This window comes from Cervus elaphus, chromosome 12 (assembly GCF_910594005.1).
Source record: "Cervus elaphus chromosome 12, mCerEla1.1, whole genome shotgun sequence".
NCBI lineage: Eukaryota > Metazoa > Chordata > Mammalia > Artiodactyla > Cervidae > Cervus > Cervus elaphus.
The window spans coordinates 29,545,412-29,570,448 of NC_057826.1; the positions used below are offsets into that span (position 1 = coordinate 29,545,412).

Genomic DNA, 25,037 nt, shown 5'->3' on the forward strand with positions numbered 1-25,037 from the left:
CTGATTCATGTCAATGTATGGCAAAAGCCACTACAGTATTGTAAAGTAATTAGCCTCCAATTAAAATAAATTAATTACTTAAAATTAAAAAAAAAAAAAGAATTCGCCTGCAATGCGGGACACCTGGGTTTGATCCCTGGGTTGGGAAGATCCCTGGAGGCGGGCATGGTAATCCACTCCAGTATTCTTGCCTGGAGAATCCCCATGGACAGAGGAGCCTGGCGACCTACAGTCCATGAGATCGAAAGAGTCGGAAATGACTGAAAAGCACAACACAGCACAACAAAATAAACAAACAGATCATTGCATGGCCATCAGTGTTGTAAGGGATAAAGTTAAAAAATTACAAGCTACTTATATTTCACTCATTTAGTATTGACATCAGAAAGTGTCATATTCTATTGTTTCAAGAAAACTTTTTGAGCATTCCCTATGCCTGAGTTCTAGGCATGGAATATTGGAGATAACAAAGCAGTGTCCCTCTCCTCTAGATCTTACATTCAGTGGGTGAGAAAAGGTCAGTAAAAATGTGTCATGAAGTTAGAAGTTGTATGAAGAAAACTGAGGAATTAGAGAAAGAAGCTAGAGAAGGCAAAGGTCTGAACCAGAAAAGTGTTGTTGTGTTCAAGGAACAACAAGAAGGATGAGTGAGAAAGGAAAGGTAGGCAATGAAGTCAGTAAGGTAAGCAAAGACTATATCACATAGACCCTCAGAGGCCTAGGGAAGGTGTTTGGATTTTACTGAGAATACAATACTATGTCATTAGAGTTTTGAATTGAGGGACTGGAATGGTGACTATCAGAGTGACATGAACTGATTTATGTTTTGAAAAAGTTAGTCTGCTTGCTGTAAGACAAAATGTAAGGGTTCAGTAGTTCAGCCTTTGTAGTGCATACTTTTGATGATGACCACAGGCCACTATATAATTTTCAAGTCTCAAATTTGAACTAGCTAGGTAAATTTTGAAATGCAGAAGGCAAAGTTGTAACTTCTTTGAGATACATCTAAAGAAATATTTAGGTTTCCAAGTTCTTAATGACTGACGTGGTGAAATATTTGAAGGTTAAAATTTGTTTCTTACTGACTCATGTAGTTCACTCATTTAAAAGTATTTATACTAACTATGCAAGGTTAGTCCTCTGCTAGACACTCTGAGGACATTCCATGTTCAGTAAAGGATGCCTGGTAAGGACTGTTCCTCTGGTATTCACATAGTGGTCACACAGTTATGCTTTTGTAAAATTTGTAAAACTGAGGCATTTTAACTGTAATCAGCTAAGGCCACTTTTGTGAGGTACTTTGGAGTAGCTGGTAGCACATTTTAGACCCAGAGAAGGGAAAAGTGAGTTGGGGGCACATTTTCTTTGAGTTTAATGGCATATATTTAGGTAGCTTGCAGTTACTTATGTGTCTATCTAAGGCATTGTTAGATGTCAGAATAGTGTTAGAAAGGCTTTCAATATGCTCCCACAGCCCACTGCGCCTGCTCAGCCAGCAATGACAGACACGTGTAAGTCCAGAGTCTACAGCACCAAATGAAGGCGTCCTGGGCACCGTGACGCAGCTTGCAAGGACGCTGCCTCCTGGTATTCATGTCCTCTGTAATTGCTTTCCCCTGAGCGTAGGCAGCGCCTAGGGACTCCTTCCAATTGAATAGTGATGGGATGTCACTTCTGTGATTAAGTTGCAAAAGAGACTGTGGCTTCCTCTTGTGAGCACATTCTCTCTAGCTGCTTTCTCTCTCATATTCTTGATTGCACACACTTCCTCTTGCACGAAGGCAGCTGCCATGTTGCGAGATGCTTAGTGTAGAGGCACAAGTGGAAAGGAACATTTAAGAGTAACCACTTGAAATAGAATTAATCAGATTTCTATTTGTAACCATCAGCCTATAAGAAACTTACAAACAGCAAAAACATCTTTTACAGCTGATATTGGAGAAATTTGGTGGGAGTTTCCTACAGTTTTCCTATGAAAATACAGGGGAAGTGTATTCCAGAAATATTTCAGACAATTAATCAAAAATTTAAATTTTCTAGACTTAGGGATGTTTGTAGTATATGTCTGTACCTTATTGTTACTATTGCTTATTTTCTCATTTTAAGTAAATATACATTTTCTTACTTAAAAAAAACCCTGAAATTTGACACTCTCTCAAGAAATTTCATTATTCAATGTATTACATTCAAAAATGGAATTATCACTTTTTAAGTGTTTTAAAAGTTTTGGAAGATATGTTATAAAAAAAGATAAATAAGATGCTCAGGGGAAAATATGACTAAAGAGGCCCTTTTTCTATATATAGTGAGATCTCAGATCTCAGCATTTAGTATGCCTAGCACATAGAAGAGTCTCAATAAATATTTGTGAGAGAGGCAGGGAAGGGATGAATGAATTGTACAGAGTCTACACAGGACCACAGTCTGCTCTAAATTATGATCGATGTCTCATTATAACTATACTTTGTCTAAAATATTTAACACAGCACTCTGAGGAATAATTAAAAAATAGAAAGTTAAATTTAAAAGGTATGACTTTATTTATTTGAATCTAATGATCAACATGCAGGATTTTCTAAGACTTTGAAGTAATTTTTTAAAAGTTAGTATAGTCTCTTAGCTATCATACAGCATCACACAAACATAAGGAAAGTAAGTAGAATTATCTCTCTTAAAAATAACTTTCCCTGACTTCCCCGGTGGTCCAGTGGTTAAGACTCCATGTTTCCACTGCAGTGGGCACAGGTTCAAACCCTGGTTAGGAAACTAAGATTCCTCATGCCACATGGTGTGGGGCCCCCTTCCACCCCAAACAAAACAAGACCAAAAATGCTTTCCCAAGGAGACATATTTAGCAAGAGCAATTGAACTTTTAATTTAATTAGATACCTAAAGGCTATAGAACAAATAGGCATATCATTCTGTTTGTGATAAAGCTGCATGAGGCCCCTTAATGCTGCAGATATTCCTTTGAGTTGGTATACCACTTGCTTAATCCAAGTTGTTCAGTGATAAACATAATTTCCAAGTAATTTTAGAATTATATTGATTTTTACCAAGATCCTAATAACTGAAGTTCATACTATAAGATGAGATGAATCAAATTCTAAGATGTATTCCTTTCTAAAGTGAAAACAATTATAAAACATCTTCTCTGTTGTTTTCAGTTTTTGTATCTAAATAATCTTTACCTGTTAGACATGGATTCATACTGAATGAAATAAAGTTAACACAAAACAGACACAAAATATGGATAAAATATCAAAATAGGGATATATTATTAAATAAATATCTACAAATTTCTGGGGGAAAAACTGCAGAGGATTATTGCATAAAAATGATTAATATTTAGTGTTGTTAGGTTTTTAACAGATGCAAAGGGAATATTAATATGATCCTATTTTAGTGCATGCTTTTATTATGCATACTTATGTCAATTAGCAAAACTTATTAACCAAAAGGCAAATTTTTGGAACCAAATGAAAAGCAGACTCTCTGCTGCAAAATCAGATAATCAGCCACCAAATATCAGAGTTTATTAATGAACTTCATTTGATGATAATTTTCTCTAATTATATAAGCACAAAAAACTAATTTAATAATGGCTCCCCATACATAAATACTAATATTTGTTACATTTACTTAAAAATTTAAAATTTGAATAAACAGAGAGATGCTAATAAAAAATTTAAAATTTGAGCTTTTTATCCATTTTTAATTGTCACAGCCACCTAAATATTAAAGAGTAAGACTAAATATTTTTTTAAGATTTATTTATTTATATTTGGCCATGCTGGATTTTCACCGTTCTGCATAAGTTTTCTCTAGTTGCAGTGAGCAGGGACTACTCTTCATTGTGCTGCACCAACTTCTTGTTTGAGGTGGCTTCTCTTGTTGCAGAGCACAGGTTCTAGGGTGCCCAGGCTTCATCAGTTGTGGCAAGAAGGCTCAGTAGTTGTGACTTGTGGGCTCCAGAGCGCTAGATCAGTAGTTGTGTTCCACAGGTTTAGTTGCTCTGCAGTATGTGGGATCTTCCCCAACCAGGAATCGAACTTGAGTCCACTGCATTGGCAGGTGGATTCTTAACTACTGGACCACCAGGAAAGTCCAAGACTAAATTTTTCTATTTTAAACCTTTCAAACTTTTAGCCACTTCTCTTAAGGAAAAAGCAGTGGATAGGAAGATTCTAAAAATATTTTTATTTTGTTCCATCTCATTATGGATACAGAAAAACTGACAGGTTGTCATTGCTGGATTCACCTTACTCCATGATTATAAACCAAGGACCAATCATATCTTTACACAGTCCACTGTAAAGCCAAGGATTTATTAAAAGTAGAAGAAAAGGAATGAAAATGGAAAAATTAAAAGGCAAGTTTAAAGTTAATCCTTCAAATTCACTTTAAAGAGTTAGATTTTAATCACTTTAACCATTTGACCCAGCAATCCCACTTCTGGGCATACACACTGAGGAAACCAGATCTGAAAGAGACACGTGCACCCCAATGTTCATCGCAGCACTGTTTATAATAGCCAGGACATGGAAGCAACCTAGATGCCCATCAGCAGATGAATGGATAAGGAAGCTGTGGTACATATACACCATGGAATATTACTCAGCCGTTAAAAAGAATACATTTGAACCAGTCCTAATGAGATGGATGAAGCTGGAGCCCATTATACAGAGTGAAGTAAGCCAGAAAGATAAAGAACATTACAGCATACTAACACATATATATGGAATTTAGAAAGGTGATAACGATAACCCTATATGCAAAACAGAAAAAGAGACACAGAAATACAGAACAGACTTTTGAACTTTGTGGGAGAATGTGAGGGTGGGATATTTCAAAAGAACAGCATGCATACTATCTATGGTGAAACGGATCACCAGCCCAGGTGGGATGCATGAGACAAGTGCTCCGGCCTGGTGCACTGGGAAGACCCAGAGGAATTGGGTGGAGAGGGAGGTGGGAGGGGGGATCGGGATTGGGAATACATGTAAATCCATGGCTGATTCATATCAATGTATGACAAAACCCACTGGAAAAAAAAAAATAAATAAAAAAAAAAAAGGGTAAAAAGAAAACTACTAGGAAAGAATGACTTCTAGGGAACTAATGGTAGACATCAGCTTCTCCTTTTAAGTATATTAATTTATTAATTCATTTGCTCATCAACCTACTGTTCAACACATACAATATGAAGACATACTGTGTACTGAGCACTGTGCTAAATGCTGGGAATATAGCGGTGAACCAAGAAGATATGACCCCTGCCCTCATGGAGCTTCAGCCTCCAAGGATGCTTTATCTAGCAAACTAAGAAATGCAATTTTTGGTTCAGTTGGTAAGTTGTTTCCAACTCTGTGATGCCATGGACTGCAGCATGCCAGACTTCCCTGTTCTTCACTATCTCCTGGAGTTTGCTCAAGCTCCTGTCCATTGAGTCGGTGATGCCGTCCAACCATCTCATCCTCTGTTGCCCCCTTCTCCTCTTTCCCTCAGTCTTTTCCAGCATCAGAGTCTTTTCTAATGAGTTGGCTTTTCAATGGAGCCTCACAAATTGATAGCAATTTAAAAGAGCTTTTTATTATTTGTTTTTAGAGGAAAAATCTTAAAACAGTGTCAAAATGTGAAATAAGTTCAATTAAGCTCACTGGGAGGGATTGGGGGCAGGAGGAGGAGACAACAGAGGATGAGATGGCTGGATGGTATCACCGACTCGATAGGCTTGAGTATGAGTGAACTCCGGGAGTTGGTGATGGACAGGGAGGCCTGGCGTGCTGCGATTCATGGGGTTGCAAAGAGTCGGACACGACTGAGCAACTGAACTGAACTGAAGATCATCACTTAGCCTTTCTGAAAAACAAAAAGAGAACTAACTTATTGTTCTATCTGCACCAACCTTGAATCAGTAATAACCAGCAGACAGGTAGCATGGAGCATGGCCTTCAGGAAAATATATCTGTGCTTCATTTCATTCCTGCTATAGACTCACTGAATCATCTTGAACAGCTAAGTCAACAACCAGGCTTACATTTTCTCACTTATAAAATGGGATTATCTATGAAGAAATTTAAGATATGTGAGATCATAATAGGAGTGCTCAGAGGAGCCACTTACTTCACACTATTATTGTACATTAGTTTATCACTGATGGTCAATAGGAAAGATAAGGAAACAATATCCTGAAATAAAGTCAAGTTCAATGTGTTATGTAGGTTCAGGTGTTCTTCATAAGATACTGAGACTTTTAGCTCACTCTCACTCAAACTCATGTCCGTTGAGTTGATGCTGCTATCCAACCTTCTCATTCTCTGTTGCCCCCTTCTTCCTCCTTCCCTCAGTCTTCCCAGCGTCAGGGTCTTTTTCATAGAGTTGGCTGTTTGCATCAGGTGGCCAAAGTATTGGAGCTTCAGCTTCAGCATCAGTCCTTCCAATGAGTGTTCATGGTTGATTTCTATTAGGATTGACTGGTTTGATCTCTTTGCTATCCAAGGGACTCTCAAGAGTCTTCTCCAGTACCCACAGTTCAAAATCATCAATTCTTTGGTGCTCAGCCTTCTTTCTGGTCCAGGTGTCACATCTGTACTTGACTACTAGAAAAACCATAGCTTTGACTATACAGGCTTTTGTCAGAAGCCTGGCATGCTTCTGGGGCTGCAAAGTCCCAGAAGTCCATGCAGCTGCAAAGAGTCAGACATGACTGAGCAACTTAACAACAGAATATCAGAAATAAAAGTTTTCTCACTGCCCCATTGTATTTGGTGGTGATAGGGAGCACTGATCTGAGCCCACTTCTCCCAACCATATAATCACATATCTATTATCACACATGCAGGCAGCTGTGTTTCATAGACATGTTTTAGAAAGAGTCAAAGGCAGAGAATTAACACCTGCATAAAGGATGCAAACCAGGCCATCACATTAAAGAGCATAAATTGATCAAATGAAAATGTAGTAAATGACAGCCTAATGGTCCTCATTCTGGCTTCCTAATTCTCTGTGCACACGATGCTTTTATGCACCGCTGAAGTAGAGCCATCATGACCTTCAACTAGCCCCAGTTAGTCTAATTACAGCCTAATGCTCTCCAAATATGCCTGGCATAAAAGCCTGCATAACCTGCATTTCTTTAATTTTCATGGGTTGGATTGAACACTTTAAAAAATCTGAACTATAGTGTAACCTTATAGTACACACAAATATATATTTTTATGGAAAATGTGCATTTAAACTGTCTTTAGTATGGTAACCTATCTCTGTATACAGATCAGAATTTGTGAAACTAGAGGAGTTTGAAAATTAATGAGAAAATGTGATTAAACTGCTATGAAAACTCTAAGTAAAAGATATTATTAATTTCATGTCTTAATTTTTTATTCACCATGGGCATGCATTTTTATCTTATTAAGACATGGAAAAAACTAGATAGTTGTTTCAGTATATTATCAGTATAATAATAAAAATAGCCAATAAGCACTAATTGCTTTACCTGAGTTAACTGGTTTAATCCTATAAGAACTCTAATCAGAAAGTACTATTATTATCACTATTTTAGAGATGAAACCAAAGCATACTGAGTAAGTTGTCTCAGGCCATACAACATGTAAATGGTAGACCTGGGATTTGAACCAAAGCAGTCTGTCTCTAGGTCAGATGTTTTAACTACTATACCAACTGTTTCTACAGATGTAGAAATGCAAGTCAAGGTCTATTGTGTGAGCAAGTGTTCTTAGACTGTTTCTTAGCTCACAGAATGTTCATGAGGGTCAAAGAACCAGGTATGGGGCCATCTGGTCTGGAACAACGTTGAATATCATGTCACAGACCTGTTTCCTTAAAGCCACCTTGTTCTCCCTCTGGACAGAACATCACTCTTGAACTACTGACATCAGCCAAGCTGAGTTCTGGATGCTGCTGCTAGAATCTACTATGGCACCCCCCAAGACACTGGACATAGCCATCACCTCACTAGAATTGAGTCTGCCAAGTCCCTACTTCTTTGCACGCCTAGCCTGCATCCAAGTCTAGCCTTTGTGGCTAATAATGAGTACAGAGAACACATCCTGCAAAGACATTACAGGCAACACATTTGTTTCAGGTGAAATAATCATGTAAATCTTTGAGAAAGAAAGCAATTTTTGATGGTTGATTATGTGTCATCACTGAGAGGAACTTAAAGTCACCAAGAACATCTCCATTAATTAGGCACAATCAAGCTGTAGAGATAATGGAAAACAGGAGTGTTTCTTCAAGGATGTATTTTCCATTCAGATTAGCAAAAAATATCTCTGAAAATCCTCAGAGGAAGTGAGTAATCACAGGCAATATCTACTGAGTCTACATCTTTCTTTGCACTATGTTTCTCTTCATATGACGCTAATGGAGAAAAAATAGTTTGTTGTTTGAGTGTAAAGACTAAATAATGATAAATAGGTTGCCTGAAGTGCAGTAAAAAAGAAACAAATGGATGTGTGGCATTAACAGAGTTAATTATAGATGCAGATTAAAAGGCAAGATTAAGTAGTGGAAGAAAAGCAGAGAGTCACCTTCGGCCCAGACCCGCCAAGCAGCGGCGGTCAGTCACCTAGCAACAAGTTTCCTATCCCCGCTGTGCTCTTTAATTCAGCAAATCTGCTCAGGATGGCAGGCTGTTCTCCTGACAAAACGCATTATGTAGGAGACGGAGGGATACAAAAATCCTCTGTACACAGCACTCTGCTCCCTATTGACCACTGATCCTTTCTCTCAATCCACAAAAGAGACTCACATAATGCCCTGAAAGGAGAAGAGTCTCCACAGAGAAAACATTTGCTTGTAATTGAGATTGACTACATAATGAAAATGATGTTCTTTTTAAAATTCTGCTTGTTGAGGCCACACTTTTTGTCTCCTGGCACTCAAAACACATCCCCGCTGGGAAAAGGGGCAAACATTGTAAAAACTCAAAACTGTGATTTCTTTTTCTTTGCATTGAAAACGCCCATTCTATAACAAAACGGCCAGGTCCCTCTCCTTAGAACTTAAACAAGTGGTAAGAAGGTAAACAGGAAAACTTCTATTCAGAGTTGCTGTCACAAATGCTCCCTTTGCTGAAGGTACAGAGGCTTTGCATGAGTATTCATTTGCGCGACTAGACAAAAATGGTAGCGAGGATTCTGATTTCTTGATTGTGCCCTCTGGAAAAAGACCATACACTGCTGGTCAAAACTCGGCCACCGTTTCAAATATGTGGGTTGAAACACCTATTAAAATCTTAACCTGGCTCAGAGAGAAGGAGAGGGGAGAACAGCTCATTTCCTTAATCTAGAGGACACCATTAAAGTGACCTGTGTGTGGTTTAAGTTGATTTCCTATAAAAAGATTATGTTGGGATCTTTGTGGAGACTGATCCAGCATAGTCACAATTGTTTTAAAACTCGAGCATTAAATCTATTAATTTTGAAGTAATACTGAACTTATTTTCAAATTATTAGCAAGCATTAATATATATGTCTGGTTTCAAAGGTTTTTAATATATTGGGTTGGCTAGTATATGGAAAAACTGACAACCCAATACAAAATAAATGACTTTCACAACAATTAAATGATTTCCCTACACATTAACAAAGTTCTGTTACTGCAAAATGCCTTCAACAAACATTTATAAGGCACCTACCTGTGCCAGGCACTGTTCCAATGCTGGGAATCCAAAGATGAAACATACAGAATCTTAGCACTCAACAGAAACTGAGGAATATCACACGACTACAGCGTGGTGGGAAGGGCAATGGGATGAAGTTTGGCAGAGGGCATAAGGGAGGACTTAAGAGTGTTATACGGCCCAGAATGTAGGGGAAGTGAAATGTAGGGGGATGTATGGTTAGATGTACGGTCCAAGTAAAAGGGAAGTTCTTGGCAGAGAGAACCTGTGAAAAGAGTCTAAAAAGAGAAAGAGCATGGTGCTTTGAGGACTGAGAGAAGTTCACTATGGAGGCGGTTGGAGGTGGAAAGGTATGCAAGGACCAGATCACATGCAGCCTGGTGTGCCAGGCTAAGGCCTTTTCTTGAGAGCAGTGAGGAAAGACTGTTAGATTTCACTCAGGGATAATTAGATTCTCAGTGACATTCACAGGTAACTTTTTTTTGAAGTATAATTGATTTACAATATTGTATTAGTTTCAGGTATACTGCAAAGTGATTTGGATATGTGTGTATGAATATATATATATATATATATATATATATATATATATATTCTTTTCCAGTATAGGTTATTATTATACAGATGACTTTTATTTTCTCTTCTTGAGGCAAGCTCTCAGGTAATAAAGGAATTTTAAGTTACTATTTAAGTTAGATGACAGAGTCCAAATTTTGCTGAAAACTCTCATGGGAAAAGAGGATTGTTGGTTTTATTGAATGGTTGAGGGAGAAAAATAATAGTTCAGTTTTCAGGGAAGAATGAGGTTGTGAGTCCTTGATATTACTGAGGCTGCACAGGTTGGCACAGAGTAACACAAAGCAGAAAATATTTGACATTTGGGCATCATTATTATACTGATTAATACAACTGCATCAGTGACTAGATTAGAGTAACAAAATAGGTTATTTTTCCGACTTTCCATCCTTGAAAGTGAAAGTTGCTGTGCCCTATGATATATATATAAAAAAAAACCACTGGTATTTTTTTACTGTCTTAGTAAATGGACTGAATTGATGGGGTATGCACACTGTGCATCTGGGCTGAAAAACGGAAGATAATGTACAACACAAAACAAGTCCAAGGAAACCAGTTTATTATTTACAGAGAGACATGATTAAAGACATGTGACTGCACCGTATAGCAGTTATCTCGTAGTTGGTTGTAGGAAGGCAGTACTGTGGTACCTGTAGACATGAGCACCTCTCTGCCCTTCTTACCCGGCCACCCCCCGCCCCCATTTTCTCTTCCCACACTGTCAGGATACAGTTTTATCTAAGCAAGGCACAAAAGGGCAAGTCCAGGGTCCATATCAGGACCAAAGATGAACCAATTCTAAACGATGATTTCGTATCTCTGCTGGATGTCACATCCCCATATTTGCTACACTGCTGATGACACCCAAAGTCTTGCACAGATCAGTCCAGGCAAAGCATTTCTTGCTTGGATGGTTAGCTAAATTTTTAAAAAGCATGTCAGAACTCGAGAGGTGAAAAGATCATGAAGGGTGACAAAATTGAAACAGTGCTGTAAACAAGAGTCACATTAACAGCAAACCCCATACCCCTCCATAAGCAAAGCTGTAACTTTTCCTTGATAGGGTATTTGGTATATTCTGTGGTAGAATTTGCTCAGACTTTGTAATCAGCCCTTCCATCATTACATTTCAGCAGAGAGACTTCTGAGATTAAATAGCTTTCCCATGGTACTATGTTCCATTTTTCTAGTAGAAATAAGTAGTTTTGAATATCTCCTCACTCATCAAAACCAGGACTAGTTGTAAATCCATGGCTGATTCATGTCAATGTATGGCAAAAACCACTGCAATATTGTAAAGCAATTAGCCTCCAACTAATAAAAATAAATGAAAAAAAAAAAAAAAGGACTAGTTTCTTGAATGGGAAGAGTTAATATTTACCCTTTGCTACAGTGAGCAGTAGCCAAACCAATGCTGATGGGCTTAGCAAACTTCAGCATTCCTTCTTCCTTTATCCAAAACATATCCTTGCAAAAGTTTCTTAGTGGGCATTTCAAGGGCCACTCCACCATAGCTTTCTTCTTTACCAGGCAGAATCCACTGGGAAAAACAGCATCACAACAATGCCCATCAGTTCCCTATAAAAGGTGAATTTAAACTCTCAAATGAAAATGGGCCATATCAAGTCTACATGATGAACCCCGATGAACCACAGAGAATTTATGGAATAGAATTATGTCAGGATCTGTGGAAATGTAAGAATTAGGAAGTCTTACTCCAATAGTTTCTTTCAGAGAGTATGCTTAATAACTTTGCAAATATTACCTTCTCACATTTATGTCTAATCAGTTAAACCACATTATCCTCCCTCTTAGCTTTCTCATAGAAGATTATCTGACATTTAGCATTCACCAGTTTTTCTGAAAAGGTTAATAGTTCACCAGCTGAAGTTAGAACTAAACAGAATTGATCATTCCTAAAACTTTTGGTTGAAATGTGAGGGCTTTGTGTTGACAGCCTAGGGATTGTAATGAGTCTCCAGTACATTCTTAAGGCTTGTTTCTTTGCCCTGTGAATGGAAAGAGTAAAATTATAGTCTCTAGGTGTTTTCCACGGTTCTTTCACATGTAGGCTTCCCGACACCAATTAAAGAGATTATGTCATCAAGTGAAAGGAAAGCTATAACTTGTATGTTAATGCTGTGATTACTTGAGACAAGGTCACAGGACCCAATGGCATAGCAGCTGACCTTCAAAAAATTAACTTTGAGCTCAATTCCTAATTAACCTTTTTCAATACAAGAAAGTATAATTTCAGGCCATCGGCCTCCCAAAATATTCACTTTTTCTTGTACTATAAATGTGTTACTAGAATTAATTATTAGTTATTGTCAAGAGATTTTTTTCCCCTTAACGACATAATCTTTGAGGGTGAATTTTTATTTCCACTCAAAATATTTGATTTTCTCGGTGAGCAAAACTGCAGAAGACACCCTTAAACCTCAAGAAACATAGTGTTAAAATAAGTTCATGTTGGTGCACAAAAATGTCAAATAAGTATTACACTTTGAATAATCAACATCGTGAGATTAGCGATCATGTGGACATATGGAAACATATGTACATTTTAAAAGACTATATTGAAATCCAAAATTTTTCTCTTTGATTTAATGTTCTCTGTAATTCTTAAAACTTTGCTCTGCTATATAATGTGTATTTTATTCCAGAAATAGCCCTCTGATAAAAGTGTTCTAATTATATTAGCTCTTATTTAGTCAGACCTGACATTAATAGCTGATGAACTTATTTCTAATAATCTCTGATATCCTCTGGCTGAACCAAAAAAAAGTAACTTTTAAAGTATTTCTATATAATGAATGATTGAAGGGTTTGGTCCTGATATTCATGGTTTGCCTCTGAAGATTATAAGGATTCTCTGAATAAATTATATTTACATCATTTAGTAGTTTCTCTCTTATGACCTCCATACTAAAGTGACACATCAAATTTCAAAAATAGCATTTTAATGCCATGATATAGAATATACTTTCAATGCAACTTAAATTCTACTACTTGATCCTTTGATCATTTTGAATCCAGATTGTAAGTAACATAGGCCAATATATTGTTTAGTAAATTATTCAGAAACAATCCTAGCAACATTTGTATGTTTCTGTTTTACCTTTTCCCCAGTTTTGCAGTAGCAGTACTTTTTACTGTTAGTATTGGACAGTGCTGCACAAAATCCTGCAATAATTTAATGGAAAGAAATCATAATTATTACCCTTCTGGCTAAAATACCCCAATACTCAGGCCTGAAGTGTATCATGGTAGAAATAGAGCATTAGACTTTTTAAAAAGAGCCCACAATAGGCTTTTTAAAAGAGTGTCTTTCTGCCATGAAATACACTGGCAGATACAAATTTTTCATATACTTTGCCTTCTGAACAGTGTACAGAGGAATACACTGCTGTTTTGTTTATCAGTTGTATTTCTCTTGGAGCATTCATACATAGCAGGATTGAAAAGAAGAGAAAGGACCAGTAATGAGACACAATTAATGTCTTGCATAGGTTTCACTCAAATCAGAAAAATGACACCAAGGACATGGTAGTGAGCACAATAGAAAACACTAGGAGCACAGCTGGAAAAGTTGCCTTGATGTATAAGTATGCAATTGGCATCGATCCTTAGGCTTTTAGGATGAAGCAGGGGGAAAAAATCTTCCAGCTCTCCATCCAATCTATAAAATAAAGAAACACATCATGTTGGAAAAGCAAACAAAAAGTGCACTTCTTAAAGCAGATTTTATGTAGGTTTAACATTGTTATAAAAGTTTAAAAATCCTGGATAGGCCAGCTCAGGGTCCTTGTAAAATGAGTGTGTGTGTGCGTGCATATGTGTGTTTATGTATATACATGTCAGTGGGGAACTGAGCTCAGAAGGAGTTTAACATGGCTATGAAATGGAATTTTCAATTTCAGGGTACAGTAAAATGACTTCTGAAATCACCATCAACACACTTGTTCCATTCCTGGTGGATTCATTTGTATTGCCTGATTCCCTTGAATTCATTTAAAAAGAAACAGTGTTATGACAGGATTTGGGATATGTTAAGCTGGTCCCAGTCTTTACTTGGTGACTAGGATGACTTAGAGAGCGAATAGACATCTAATACACACTATGAACATTTACTCTTTTTTTTGGTCAGCTGAAATATATATCAATGCACAAAAGGTATTAATTCTAGAAGGGTCAGTTATTAATACATTTTATTAAATCTTAGCAGTTAAATGTGTTAAAAATAGGTGTAATAGAAATGAAACAATTACTGGATTTTAGTCCTCCTCTAGAATTGTCTCTTTGGTACACAAAGGAGATGAAATGCAGGGGTTCTATCCCCAGCTCTCATTGAACCCTATTCCATTCTTCTAAGTACCCTGGATTTGGGAAGAAGGCATTGCTCTCAAGTTCCCAAGGAGAATGCTTTGTTTAAAATATCCAGAAACCACTGCCACCCTCAGTGACTACGCATGCCAGCTGTAGAATGCCATATCCCATAAACATACACATTTTCACCATTCTCCACCGCCATTCTACTTTCTTGACCCCTTTAACAGCTGTCTGCCTATTCATTAACACAACTTAAAAGTTTCACTGAATTATTCTCCATATTATTTAATGATTATTATTTTATATTTAATATTTATATTATATATTTAATTTTTTTCATTTAATAGATTATTCAATGAACTATTTAAAAATCCTAAAAGATGAGCTGTTAAAGTGCTGCACTCAATATGTTAGCAAATTTGGGAAATTTAGCAGTGGCCACAGGACAGGAAAAGGTGAGTTTTCATTCCAATCCTAAAGAAGGGCAATGCCAAAAAATGTTCAAATTACCATACAATTGTGCTCACTTCACATACTAGCAAGATTATGCTCAAAATCCTTCAAGCTAGGCTTGTTAAAGTACATGAACTGAAAGCTTCCAGATGTACAAGCTCAGTTTAGAAAAGGCAGAGGAACCAGAGATCAAATTGCTGACATTCATTGGATTATGGAGAAAGCAAGGAAATTCCAGAAAAAAAAATCTATCTCTGCTTCATTGACTCCGCTAAAGCTTTTGATTGTGTGGGCCACAACAAATCGTGGAAAATTCTGAAAGAGATGGGAATACCAGACCGCGTTACCTATCTCTTGACAAACCTGTGTGCAGGTCAAGAGGCAACAGTTAGAATCAGACATGGAACAACAGACTGATTCAAAATTGAGAAAATAGTACAGTAAGGCTGTATATTGTTACTCTGCTTATTTAACTTATATGCAGAGTATATCATGCGAAATGCTGGAATGGATGAATCACAAGCTGGAATCAAGATTGCTGGAAGAAATATCAACAACCTCAGCTACGCAGATGACACCACTCTAATGGCAGAAAATGAAAAGCAACTAAAAAAACCTCTTGATGAAAGTGAAAGAGGAGAGTGAAAAAGCAGCTTGAAACTCAACATTTAAAAAACTACGATCTTGGCATCTGGTCCCATTAATTCATGGCAAATAGAAGGGGGAAAAAGTGGAAGCAGTGACAGATTTTCTTTTTGGGGGCTCCAAAATCACTGCAGTTGGTGACTGCAGCCATGAAATTAAACGTCTCTTGCACCTTGGAAGGAAAGCTATGACAAACCTAGATAGCATATTAAAAAGCATCCTTATAATCAAAACTATGGTTTTTCCAGTAGTCATGTATGGATGTGAGAGTTGGACCACAAAGAGGGGTGAGTGCCAAATAACTGGTGCTTTGGAACTGTGGTGCTGGAGAGGACTCTTGAGAGTCCCTTGGATTGCAAGGAGATCAAACCAGTCAACCCTAAAGGAAATCAATGTTGAATATTCATTGGAAGGACAGGCGCTGAAGCTGGAGCTCCAATACTTTGGCCACCTGATGTGAAGAACTGACTCACTGGAAAAGCCCCTGATGCTAGGAATGATTAATGGCAAAAGGAGAAGAGGGAAGCAGAGGATAAGAGGGTTAGATAGTATTGCAGACTCAATAGACATGAGTTTGAGCAAACTCCAGGAGATAGTGAAGGACTGAGAAGCCTGGCATGCTGTAGTCTATGGGAGTCTCAAAGAGTCAGACACGACTGAGTGACTGAACAAGAAGAAGAAAAGTTTCACTGAATTATTCTCCATCTTATTTAATTCACAAACATTTGGTGAACACCTCCTGTTTCAGTCCCAGTTCAATTTTTAGTTAGCTTTATGCCTTTGAGCAAAGCCCTTAACCATTCTTGGCCTCATGTCTTTTCATCCTTAAAATAAAATATTTAAAACCCCTAGTGATTCTATACAAACTCTCTTGTCTTTTGAAATCTTTTTCTGGAAAAAAGACAAAGCACATATAAATAGATATTAACACATATATCCTCAGAGTTTTCCTTTAATAAATTCACTAATTGATACCTATGTACATATGGCAAATCTCATATCAAAAATTAAACTGCAGATAAAATATCTTCACATTTCTAAGTTATAAGTGATAGGAACTAGATGGTATCACTTAGTTCCTATAATTTATAACCTCATTTCTTTCATTTAGCTAAAACATATTTGAAGTATCAAAATCTAAGACAATATGGGGAGTTAGATAATCTAGTGAAATTCACTGTAAAGAGATTTTATACTTATACAAAAGTATGCAAAAATGTATGTTGTTATCCTTGTTTAGTTGCTAAGTCTTCTTGTCTGACTCTTTTGTCTCCCTATGGATTGTAGCCCACCAGGCTTCTCTGTCCACGGGATTTCCCAGATAAGAATACTGGACTGGGTTGCCATTTCCTTCTCCAGTAAAAATATACACACAGATGCAAAGACAGATGCGTGTATGTATGAAAAGGAAAATGTGTATGGGTACAACATTTAAACATGATTTTGTTTAAGTAATAGTTGATGAGAATGTTTGGGTAGAAATGCCTTTTAATCATTATTGGTGCATGTCAAGCATGTGTGAAAACATCTGAAGAGTATTTAACAAAGGAGCTTGGGGACTTTGAGGTTTACAAATCCTTTAAGTTGTAGCATTATGAAGTAAGACACGGAAGGAGAAAAAGGCTCTGGGAGGACAGACGCTCCGTCAGTCACCTCCCTGTGGAACAGCTCAGGGCAGAGCCGGGAGTGTCAGGTAAACCCAGGGGTTGCCCTGGGCTAGCCTCCCAGAGCGCCAGGCTAGGAGAAGTTGGGGAACCAGGGCTCCAGGGGGAACACTGAAGGAAGACACTCGTGGACCTGGGCAGAGCTGTGCTGTTTTACAAAGATTTCCTTGCAGAGAAAACAAACTCAAACGTGTGTTAAGCCAGCACGTCTCTGCAATTCAGTAGCACAGTGAGAGAAAAAGAGGGAATTCTAAAAGTGGCTTTGCAATTAATTGTGTTACAATGCTAAGTGGGGGATGGGGGGGGGGGGCGGGGAGGCCACCTTGTGGTTAGGACTCCGAGCTTCCGCTGAGAGGAGCTCGGGTTCTATCCCTGGTCGGGGAACTAAGATCCCACATGCTGCACGGTGCCACCGAGTAAATAAAAAAGGTTTGGAGTCCAGCTTTCTTAAAAAAAAAAAAAAAAAAAAGCCAACACGCATCATAGCCGAATTTAGCTTGACAGTGGACTCAAATCTTTATATTAAATACAATTGTTGCAAAAAAAAAATAAATACAATTGTTGCTGCTATTTTAATGAAACCTGAATACTGAATTTATTTGAACTGATACTGATCATGTTTTTCGGTCGTTAATTTTCAAATAACGTAAACATCACTGGAATAGTTGGGAACAGGGTTTACTCCGCCACCTGCTGGTCATTTGAACATACTGCTGCTCTCCGGAAAGGGAAAAGTGAACTCTCTCAGTCGTGTCCGACTCTTTGCGACCCCATGGGACTGTAGCCTACCAGGCTCCTCAGTCCATGGAATTTTCCAGGCAAGAGTACTGGAGTGTGTTGCCATTTCCTTCTCCAGGGGATCTTCCCAACCCAGGGATTGAACCCGGGTCTCCTGCACTGCAGGCAGACGCTTTAAGCTTGCCACAAAAAACAGCCTCAGCTCTGGTTGGTGAAAACACCTTGCTATAAAGGAGAAGAAATCACCAGGCCTGGGTGGTGGTGGAAACAGCATTGGATTTGCCATCAGAAAGCCTGAGGCAGGCGTCACAGTTTTATCATTTCTTCTTGGCCAGCTGCCGAAGGTTCCCTCCATAACCAGAGCAGCTCTCCTTTCCTTTCAATGTGACGGTTATATCCAACCCCTTAATTTCCTCCTCTCTGACAGGTGTTATGAGACCTGCTTTACATATCTCAAATGGGAATATGGCTTTAAAACTGTAAGGAGTTATATAAAGAAATATATTGGTCAGAATTAAGGGTTGAAATAACATCACACTGCCTGCCTCTGTATTTCATGTGGGCATCATCACAAAGCTTTTAAAGTCCAAAATCTAACTGGAGTCACCTGAAGTCATTTCAAGAAAAATGTAAATATATAAATGCCTTATATATATTTGCAGGTATACTGATCCAGTTTCCAACTTCAGAAGACCCCCAAACCTTTATCATCCTTAAAACCTATTCCAATAAAATCCTGAAAAGTTCCAAAATTTGTGCTTTGAACAGAGAAAGTACTAGTAATCATAACAACAAAATTACCTTCACGATCTCTTCTAGTTATGCTGAATTATAGTTATTCAAAATTAGTCTTCATGGCACTCGGTGGGGGTGGGGGGGAATGGAAATATACAAAGCATAAAGGCCAAAATGGAAATGATTAAAATTGCCACAGTGAGCTCTTTTTTTTTTTTTTTTTCCCTACCAATTTCTTGATTTCCTAGCTATGGACTATTATTCTGGTTTTAAAAACCCCAGTAAAATTTCCACAGTTTATCCTTGTGAGGGATTCTTGTTGAAATTTAATACAAATTTGCAGGTATTCACAAAAGGCAGGTCAGGCAAAATCACATTCTCGCCAGTTGCTTTATTTCGTCACATAAATATCCCTTAAAATTGGCTTTTTCATGCTTCTGAGTGGCTCTGCAGTCACTCTCACAAAACAAACATAGAATTCTGAATGTAAGCAAGCCACTAAGTCAGCTTCAGGGAGACAACGTCTTCCTTGTCACTTGATTTTGCCTTTTCTTTTTTAGAAGAGGAAAGTTTTTTTCCCCTCCTATTTGCAGACCACCCAAGAACTTTTTTGTTTTTCTCTTTTAAACTGAGAAAGGGAAGAAAAGGAGACTTCTTGCCCTTAGCAGTTCTTGGGCTTTTCTCCCAATAGGGTAAGTTAATTATTTTAACCTACTGATGAGGGGTGGCCGGGACAGTCGGAGTGGGCGGAAGGGGGAACAGGTGTTTCAAACACCTGCATTTCTAGGCTTAATTGCTCTGAAATCTTGTAGGGTCTCAACTGCATTCTCCTTTCTTTACAGAGGCTCAGGGGAGGGATTCATTTGTGGAGTTCTTGACTAATTGTAGCATAAATATGCAACCACTTTTGGCTGAACAAATTATTTTCTTTAAAGTAAAGTCCAGGTAAATTTAATTAGGAAAAAGGTGATTGGCAGGTATTACCTTGAATGCCAGGATTAAAAGTCCTACTGTTGTTAAAAGAAAAAGGCAGAGTCAATTGTCAACCATGTTCTAGTTGTTTTCTTCTCACGCCAATGAGTTCAGGTAAAGAAAGCCTGGATCAATGATTTTGGAAGTCTTCAGGTTGTGTGACATATATACCACAATTCCAAAAAGTAATTTTTTTCTTCAACTGAATGCATAGAAAACATGCTTTGAAAAGATGTTAAGATAACCTATGTGCCAAAATGAGTATTTAACATGAAATTTTATTTTCAGTTCAAGTGTTTTCTTAAACATGCCTGTGTGCATGTCCCTTCAGTTGTCTGACTCTGCGACCCCATGGACTGTAGCCTGCAAGGCTCCTCTCTCCATGGAATTCTCCAGTCGAGAATCCTGGAGTGGGTTGCCATGCCCTCCTCCTGGGGATCTTTCTGACCCAGGGATCCAACCTGCGACTCTTATGTCTCCTGCATTGGCAGGCAAGGTCTTTATCACTAGCGCCACCTATAGTTTATAATAATTGAGTGCTTACCTTATGCCAGGCACTCCTTATATATATTGTCTCATTTAATCCTCACCACCAACCCTGTGAGATATTTTTTATTGTGAGCCTCATTTTATAGATGCAGAAGCTAAGGCATAAGGAGACTAATTAATTTCTCCAAGGCCAGTGGTTGATAGAGATTCCTACACAGGCAGCAAGGTCTATGGCTCCCATTCATATCATTCATTCACTAAAAGTCAGTCTCCCTACATTGAATGGTGGGTTCTCCAGGAACACTTCCTGTTGATTTCTAAGGGTGGTAGTGGTTAAGACAGGGATTAGAACTTCAGTGCTGAGCCAAAAGATCCAAGAGTCCTATTTTCTAGTCCAGAGTTGTGAGAACAGCCCTGGGTCACACATAGTACTCTTTAACAAATAATACGGAAAGAGTCCAGGATGTACCAGACCTTGGAGCCAAGAAATCTGGATTGCAATTCTGACTTGGAAAACGAATCATTTTGGAATGAATCCCCCTGTTCAATGAATAAGTAATCTGTGGTCCCAAGAAATTACGAGAGGCTTGGTCCAAACTTCACAATGGGGTCAGAGTCCAGTGCAAGATTATAATCCAGAAATACTGTTTCACAGCCAGTGCCTTTTCATTCCCAGTGACCGATTTTTCTTCCTTAGGTGAGGATAATTAGACCAATCAATTGGACCAACTAATGACCTTGCCATGTGACTGACTTCTTGTGTACTGGTGAAAAGGGCACTGGAATGGAAATACAATCTGTTACTGACTTAATGGTTCTCATCAGGCAGCAGCTAAATGTGCTCACTTGACACAGAAAATCAGGTGTCAACACCGGCTGACTCTGGCAAGTAAACATTCTGACCTCAAACAAAGGAGCCTTAGTTCTTGCTTCCGCTTTCCTTCCTGCCTGCCCATTTTCACCTGTATTTTCAGGCTGTGGAGGTATGGAAACAGGAAAGGGGGTATTCCCCACTGGAGGCCGCCTGGAACTTCCCTCTGTCTCCTGGCAGACCCCAGCTCTCTATTAGGCCTGGCTCCACACCATTTCCTCCTTACGGCCTGTTCCCAGTCTCCTTTATGACAATAAGTTGCCTTGGAATGGAGGTCAGTGAAGATATTTTAAAACCATGAAAAGGGATGGCTGCACAGTTGCAGCCTGAGTAATGTGTCCAAGATTCCTTTGGGACACCCTAGGTCTTAGGGCATGAGGTTACGATACAGACAGATTTCAGAAGAAGCCCAGTGTTGCAAGGAAACGAAGCTTATGTGATTGGTTGTATCTCAGGTGAAGGGCAGGTGTATAGAAGGTTGGTGCATAACAAAATTTGAGCATAGAGAGAGCTCATTCTAGCAGCTCCTGGGTTAGTCTTAGAAGGTCCATGCAGGTGTTTTGAGTTTCTCAGATCAATAGTCCTTAGCACAATACAGAGTGATCACTAATTACCTTTGCCCACACTTGTATTATATATAGTACTAAGTGTTGAACTGCAGTGCATCTTAAACTTCAGACATACACATCAGTCATCTGGGGATCTTGTTAAAGATTCTGATGTCGGACGTTCCAGGTGGGCCTGAAAGTCTGCATTTCTAACCAATTCTTAGGTGATGTCGATGCTTCTGGTCTGCTGATCCTACTTTGAGTAGCAAAGAGATACTGTAAATTCAACTGATTATTTAAGAAAACAGTTCTGTACTATTGAATAATAGTGAATGAAAAAATGTAAAGTCTTAGGGGAGGATTTTTTAAAATATTAATTGCACTTTTGCATGTATTCTGCTAACATTGTGTGACTTGGCTTACATTTTTCAGATATTTGAGCTAGTTGAAGGAATGTGAACCAAAAAATTGCGAAGTCTAACTCATGTTTATGAAGTTCTTGTTGACTGTGATGTGTAAGTCTGCATTTTAGATATTTGAAGGGTTTAAGAGAATCAGATATGCTGAAGTTATAACTGTAGTTTGAAAAAGCAAAGGGACTTTGAATAACTATATAAAATGACATAAAACTTTAGGGGAATTTGATCTTTAGGTAATGTGTTTGGGAGTGTTCTCTCTTTTTTCTTATGATCTCTCTATGCTCAAATTTTGTTATGCACCCGCTTTTTACACATCTGCCCTTCACCTGAGATACAACCAATCACATAAGCTTCCCTCTTTGCAACATAGGGCTTCCTCTGAAATTTCTTTTTTAATCTGTATCATAACCTTCTGCCTTAAGACCTAGTGTGTTCCAAAGGAATCTGATCTTTTAAATTTAAATTAATTAAATATTAATCAAAGAATTAGACAAAGAAATGTTTAAGTAATTTGTAAATCAAACAAAAATTATAATGAAAATGGGAAAATATTGAGAATGGAATGACAACAAAATATTGCACATAAAAACTTGTGGGATAAAGCTAAATTGATAGTTACAGAAATATGCATAGTTTATAGTACTTAACATTAGAAATGAAGGAAGGATCAAGTTAGAAGTTAGAAAAAGAATCACAGGATAAATTGAGAAAGAAGAGAAGAAGATAATAATAAAGAGTATGAATTAGTGAAATAGAAAACAAGGAGAATCAACAAAGTCTTAAATCGGCTATTTGAAAAGACATAAATTATGAATTTCAGTAAGGACTGATCAAGTAAAAGATAGTGGGCACACAGAAGCAAAATCAGGACTGAAAAGGAAGCACAACTACTGATGCTGCAGAGATTTTTTTTAGTTATGAGGCTATATGAACTGTCACAAATACATTTGAAAACAGAAGAAATGGAAGAATTCTTTAAAAGGAATATAAATCATAAAACTGACTCAAGAAAAAATGGAAAACCTGAATGGTTCTACCAGCATAAAAGAAATTGAATACAAAATTCCTCAGAATTTGAACACAACTCCTTACTTTTAACAGGTTAGCAATCAGGAAAGGCACATAGAAAAAAAGAGAACACTCCCAAACACATATCTAAATGGAAATTCCAGGTGGATTAGAGACTTCACGGTGAAAGGCAAATGTAGAAAGCTCTTAGAAGATGAAGATGGCATGAGGAACTATTTTTTAAACAAGTCACTAACTGCACAGACTGTGAAGGCAAAGATGGCGAAAAAGTCAAAATACCACAAGGAGAAAACCTGGAGGTAATATTTTATACTCCCCGAGTTGGCAAAAAATTTAAAAGTACTACCAAAGTAAGTGTTTGCAAGTATGTGGAGGAACGGAACTTCAGTACACTGCTGGTGGAAGTGTAGATTTTCATAACCACTTGGGAAAATAATTTGGCCTTATCTTAAAAAATTTAAGACATCCCTGCGTGGGAAAACCATCTAATGGTTGGCATCTGCGATATCTGCTCGCGTTTACCGATCCTAGACTTCATTACTGACTCCCTTAGGTTTGTCTTCAAGTCGAGATTCTGTCAGCAACCAAGGCCTTCTGTTCAATGATGGGTTTTACTACGTTGCTCCATTAAAAGCTCTGTCTATTGTAATATTTCAACAATCATTAAAAGCTCTGCCTATTATAATTTCACTAATCATAACATTGGTTTTAAATGTTAATAAAACAGTATTTTGTGTGCTGTTAGTCACTTTAAAAAAAAAAAATTTAAGACATTCATGCTATATGACCTGGCCATTAGAGATATGCACAAAGGAAAATGATATATATGCACCAGGAAACATGTAGGAGAAAATTCATAGCAGCAAAATCCATAATGGTTAAAAAAAAAAAGAAACCTGGAAACAACCAAATGTTCATCCATAGAAAAACAAACTGTGAAAGTGAAAGTTGCTCAGTCGTGTCGACTCTTTGGGACCCCATGGATTATACTGTCCATGGGATTCTCCAGGCCAGAGTACTGGAGTGGGTAGCCTTTCCCTTCTGCAGGGGATCTTCCCAACCCAGAGATTGAACCCAGGTCTCTGGCATTGCAGGTGGATTCTTTACCAACTGAGCTATCAGGGAAGCCCGATACTAGTCATACCACAGAATATTATACAATACTGAAAATGAATGGACTGAAGCAACACACGACAATATAGATGAATGGCGGGAATACAACATCACAGATGAATTCAAACCAGCCCTATCTCCCAAGCCCCGCCGGAGCCCCACCGCCTACCGGAAGCCGTGGGCAGCTGCTCCCCGTGTCTTCTTGGAACTTCCACTGAATTTACTGTCAGGACCTGACGTTTTGTGATGCATCCTTCTCCACATAAATTTCCTCCAGCGAGTATCAATACATAGTGAGTTCCCCTTAAGTGAGTGAGCTCCCCTAAGTGAGCGAGCCTGTGGGAGGTGCTGCAAGGGTGCAGAGATGCACACACAATAGTCCCCAGTCTCCAGTTCTAAAGAGTAAGCTATCAAAACGCCTGGGAAATGAGGCAAAGCTTTGTGGCTGAAGCTGCTCTCCAAAAGGGCATAAAGCGCCAGGTGGTCAAGTGGTTTGGACGTGGTCCTGGTGCCATCCCACACAGCAGCGGTGTGACCTGGGCCAAGTCGTTTTCCTTCCCTGTGCTTTAGATTTCCATCTGCAAGGGCACAGTGGCACCACTTCCTAGGTCGTGGTGCAGACAGATCAGACGACGCAGGATGGTGTGCTGAGGGCACTGTCTGGCACATAGCAGGCACCGGGGAGAAGCAATGCTTACTGTGTGCCTATTAGAGCAGATGGCTAGGATTTCAACATGTGGAGATAGTGTGGGCAGGAAAAGTTGCCTCTCTTGAATAGTCGAATGTGCTGGAGCGCAGAGTTGA

At 38.4% G+C, this 25,037-nt stretch overlaps 1 protein-coding gene across 1 annotated transcript; it reads right to left on the reverse strand.

The window, feature by feature from the left end:
* Positions 1-1,457: 1,457 nt before the first annotated feature.
* LOC122705621 lies at positions 1,458-25,037 on the reverse strand. Its single transcript, XM_043921064.1, has 4 exons — positions 24,403-25,037; positions 13,822-13,907; positions 13,347-13,411; positions 1,458-1,643 (listed from the first exon to the last, which is right to left on the reverse strand). The coding sequence occupies exons 1-4, from the start codon at positions 24,900-24,902 to the stop codon at positions 1,458-1,460; spliced, it is 837 nt and encodes a 278-aa protein (XP_043776999.1). The 5' UTR covers positions 24,903-25,037.

Excerpts from the sequence above, each read along its gene's own strand:
- LOC122705621 (XM_043921064.1), bottom strand. The coding sequence starts at position 24,902 with ATGTGCCAGACAGTGCCCTCAGCACACCATCCTGCGTCGTCTGATCTG. Across the intron at positions 13,412-13,821 it reads TTGCATACTTATACATCAAG|GATTTTGTGCAGCACTGTCC; the intron begins GCAACTTTTCCA and ends AAATTATTGCAG. Across the intron at positions 1,644-13,346 it reads ACTGCAAAACTGGGGAAAAG|GAGTCCCTAGGCGCTGCCTA; the intron begins GTAAAACAGAAA and ends TTCAATTGGAAG.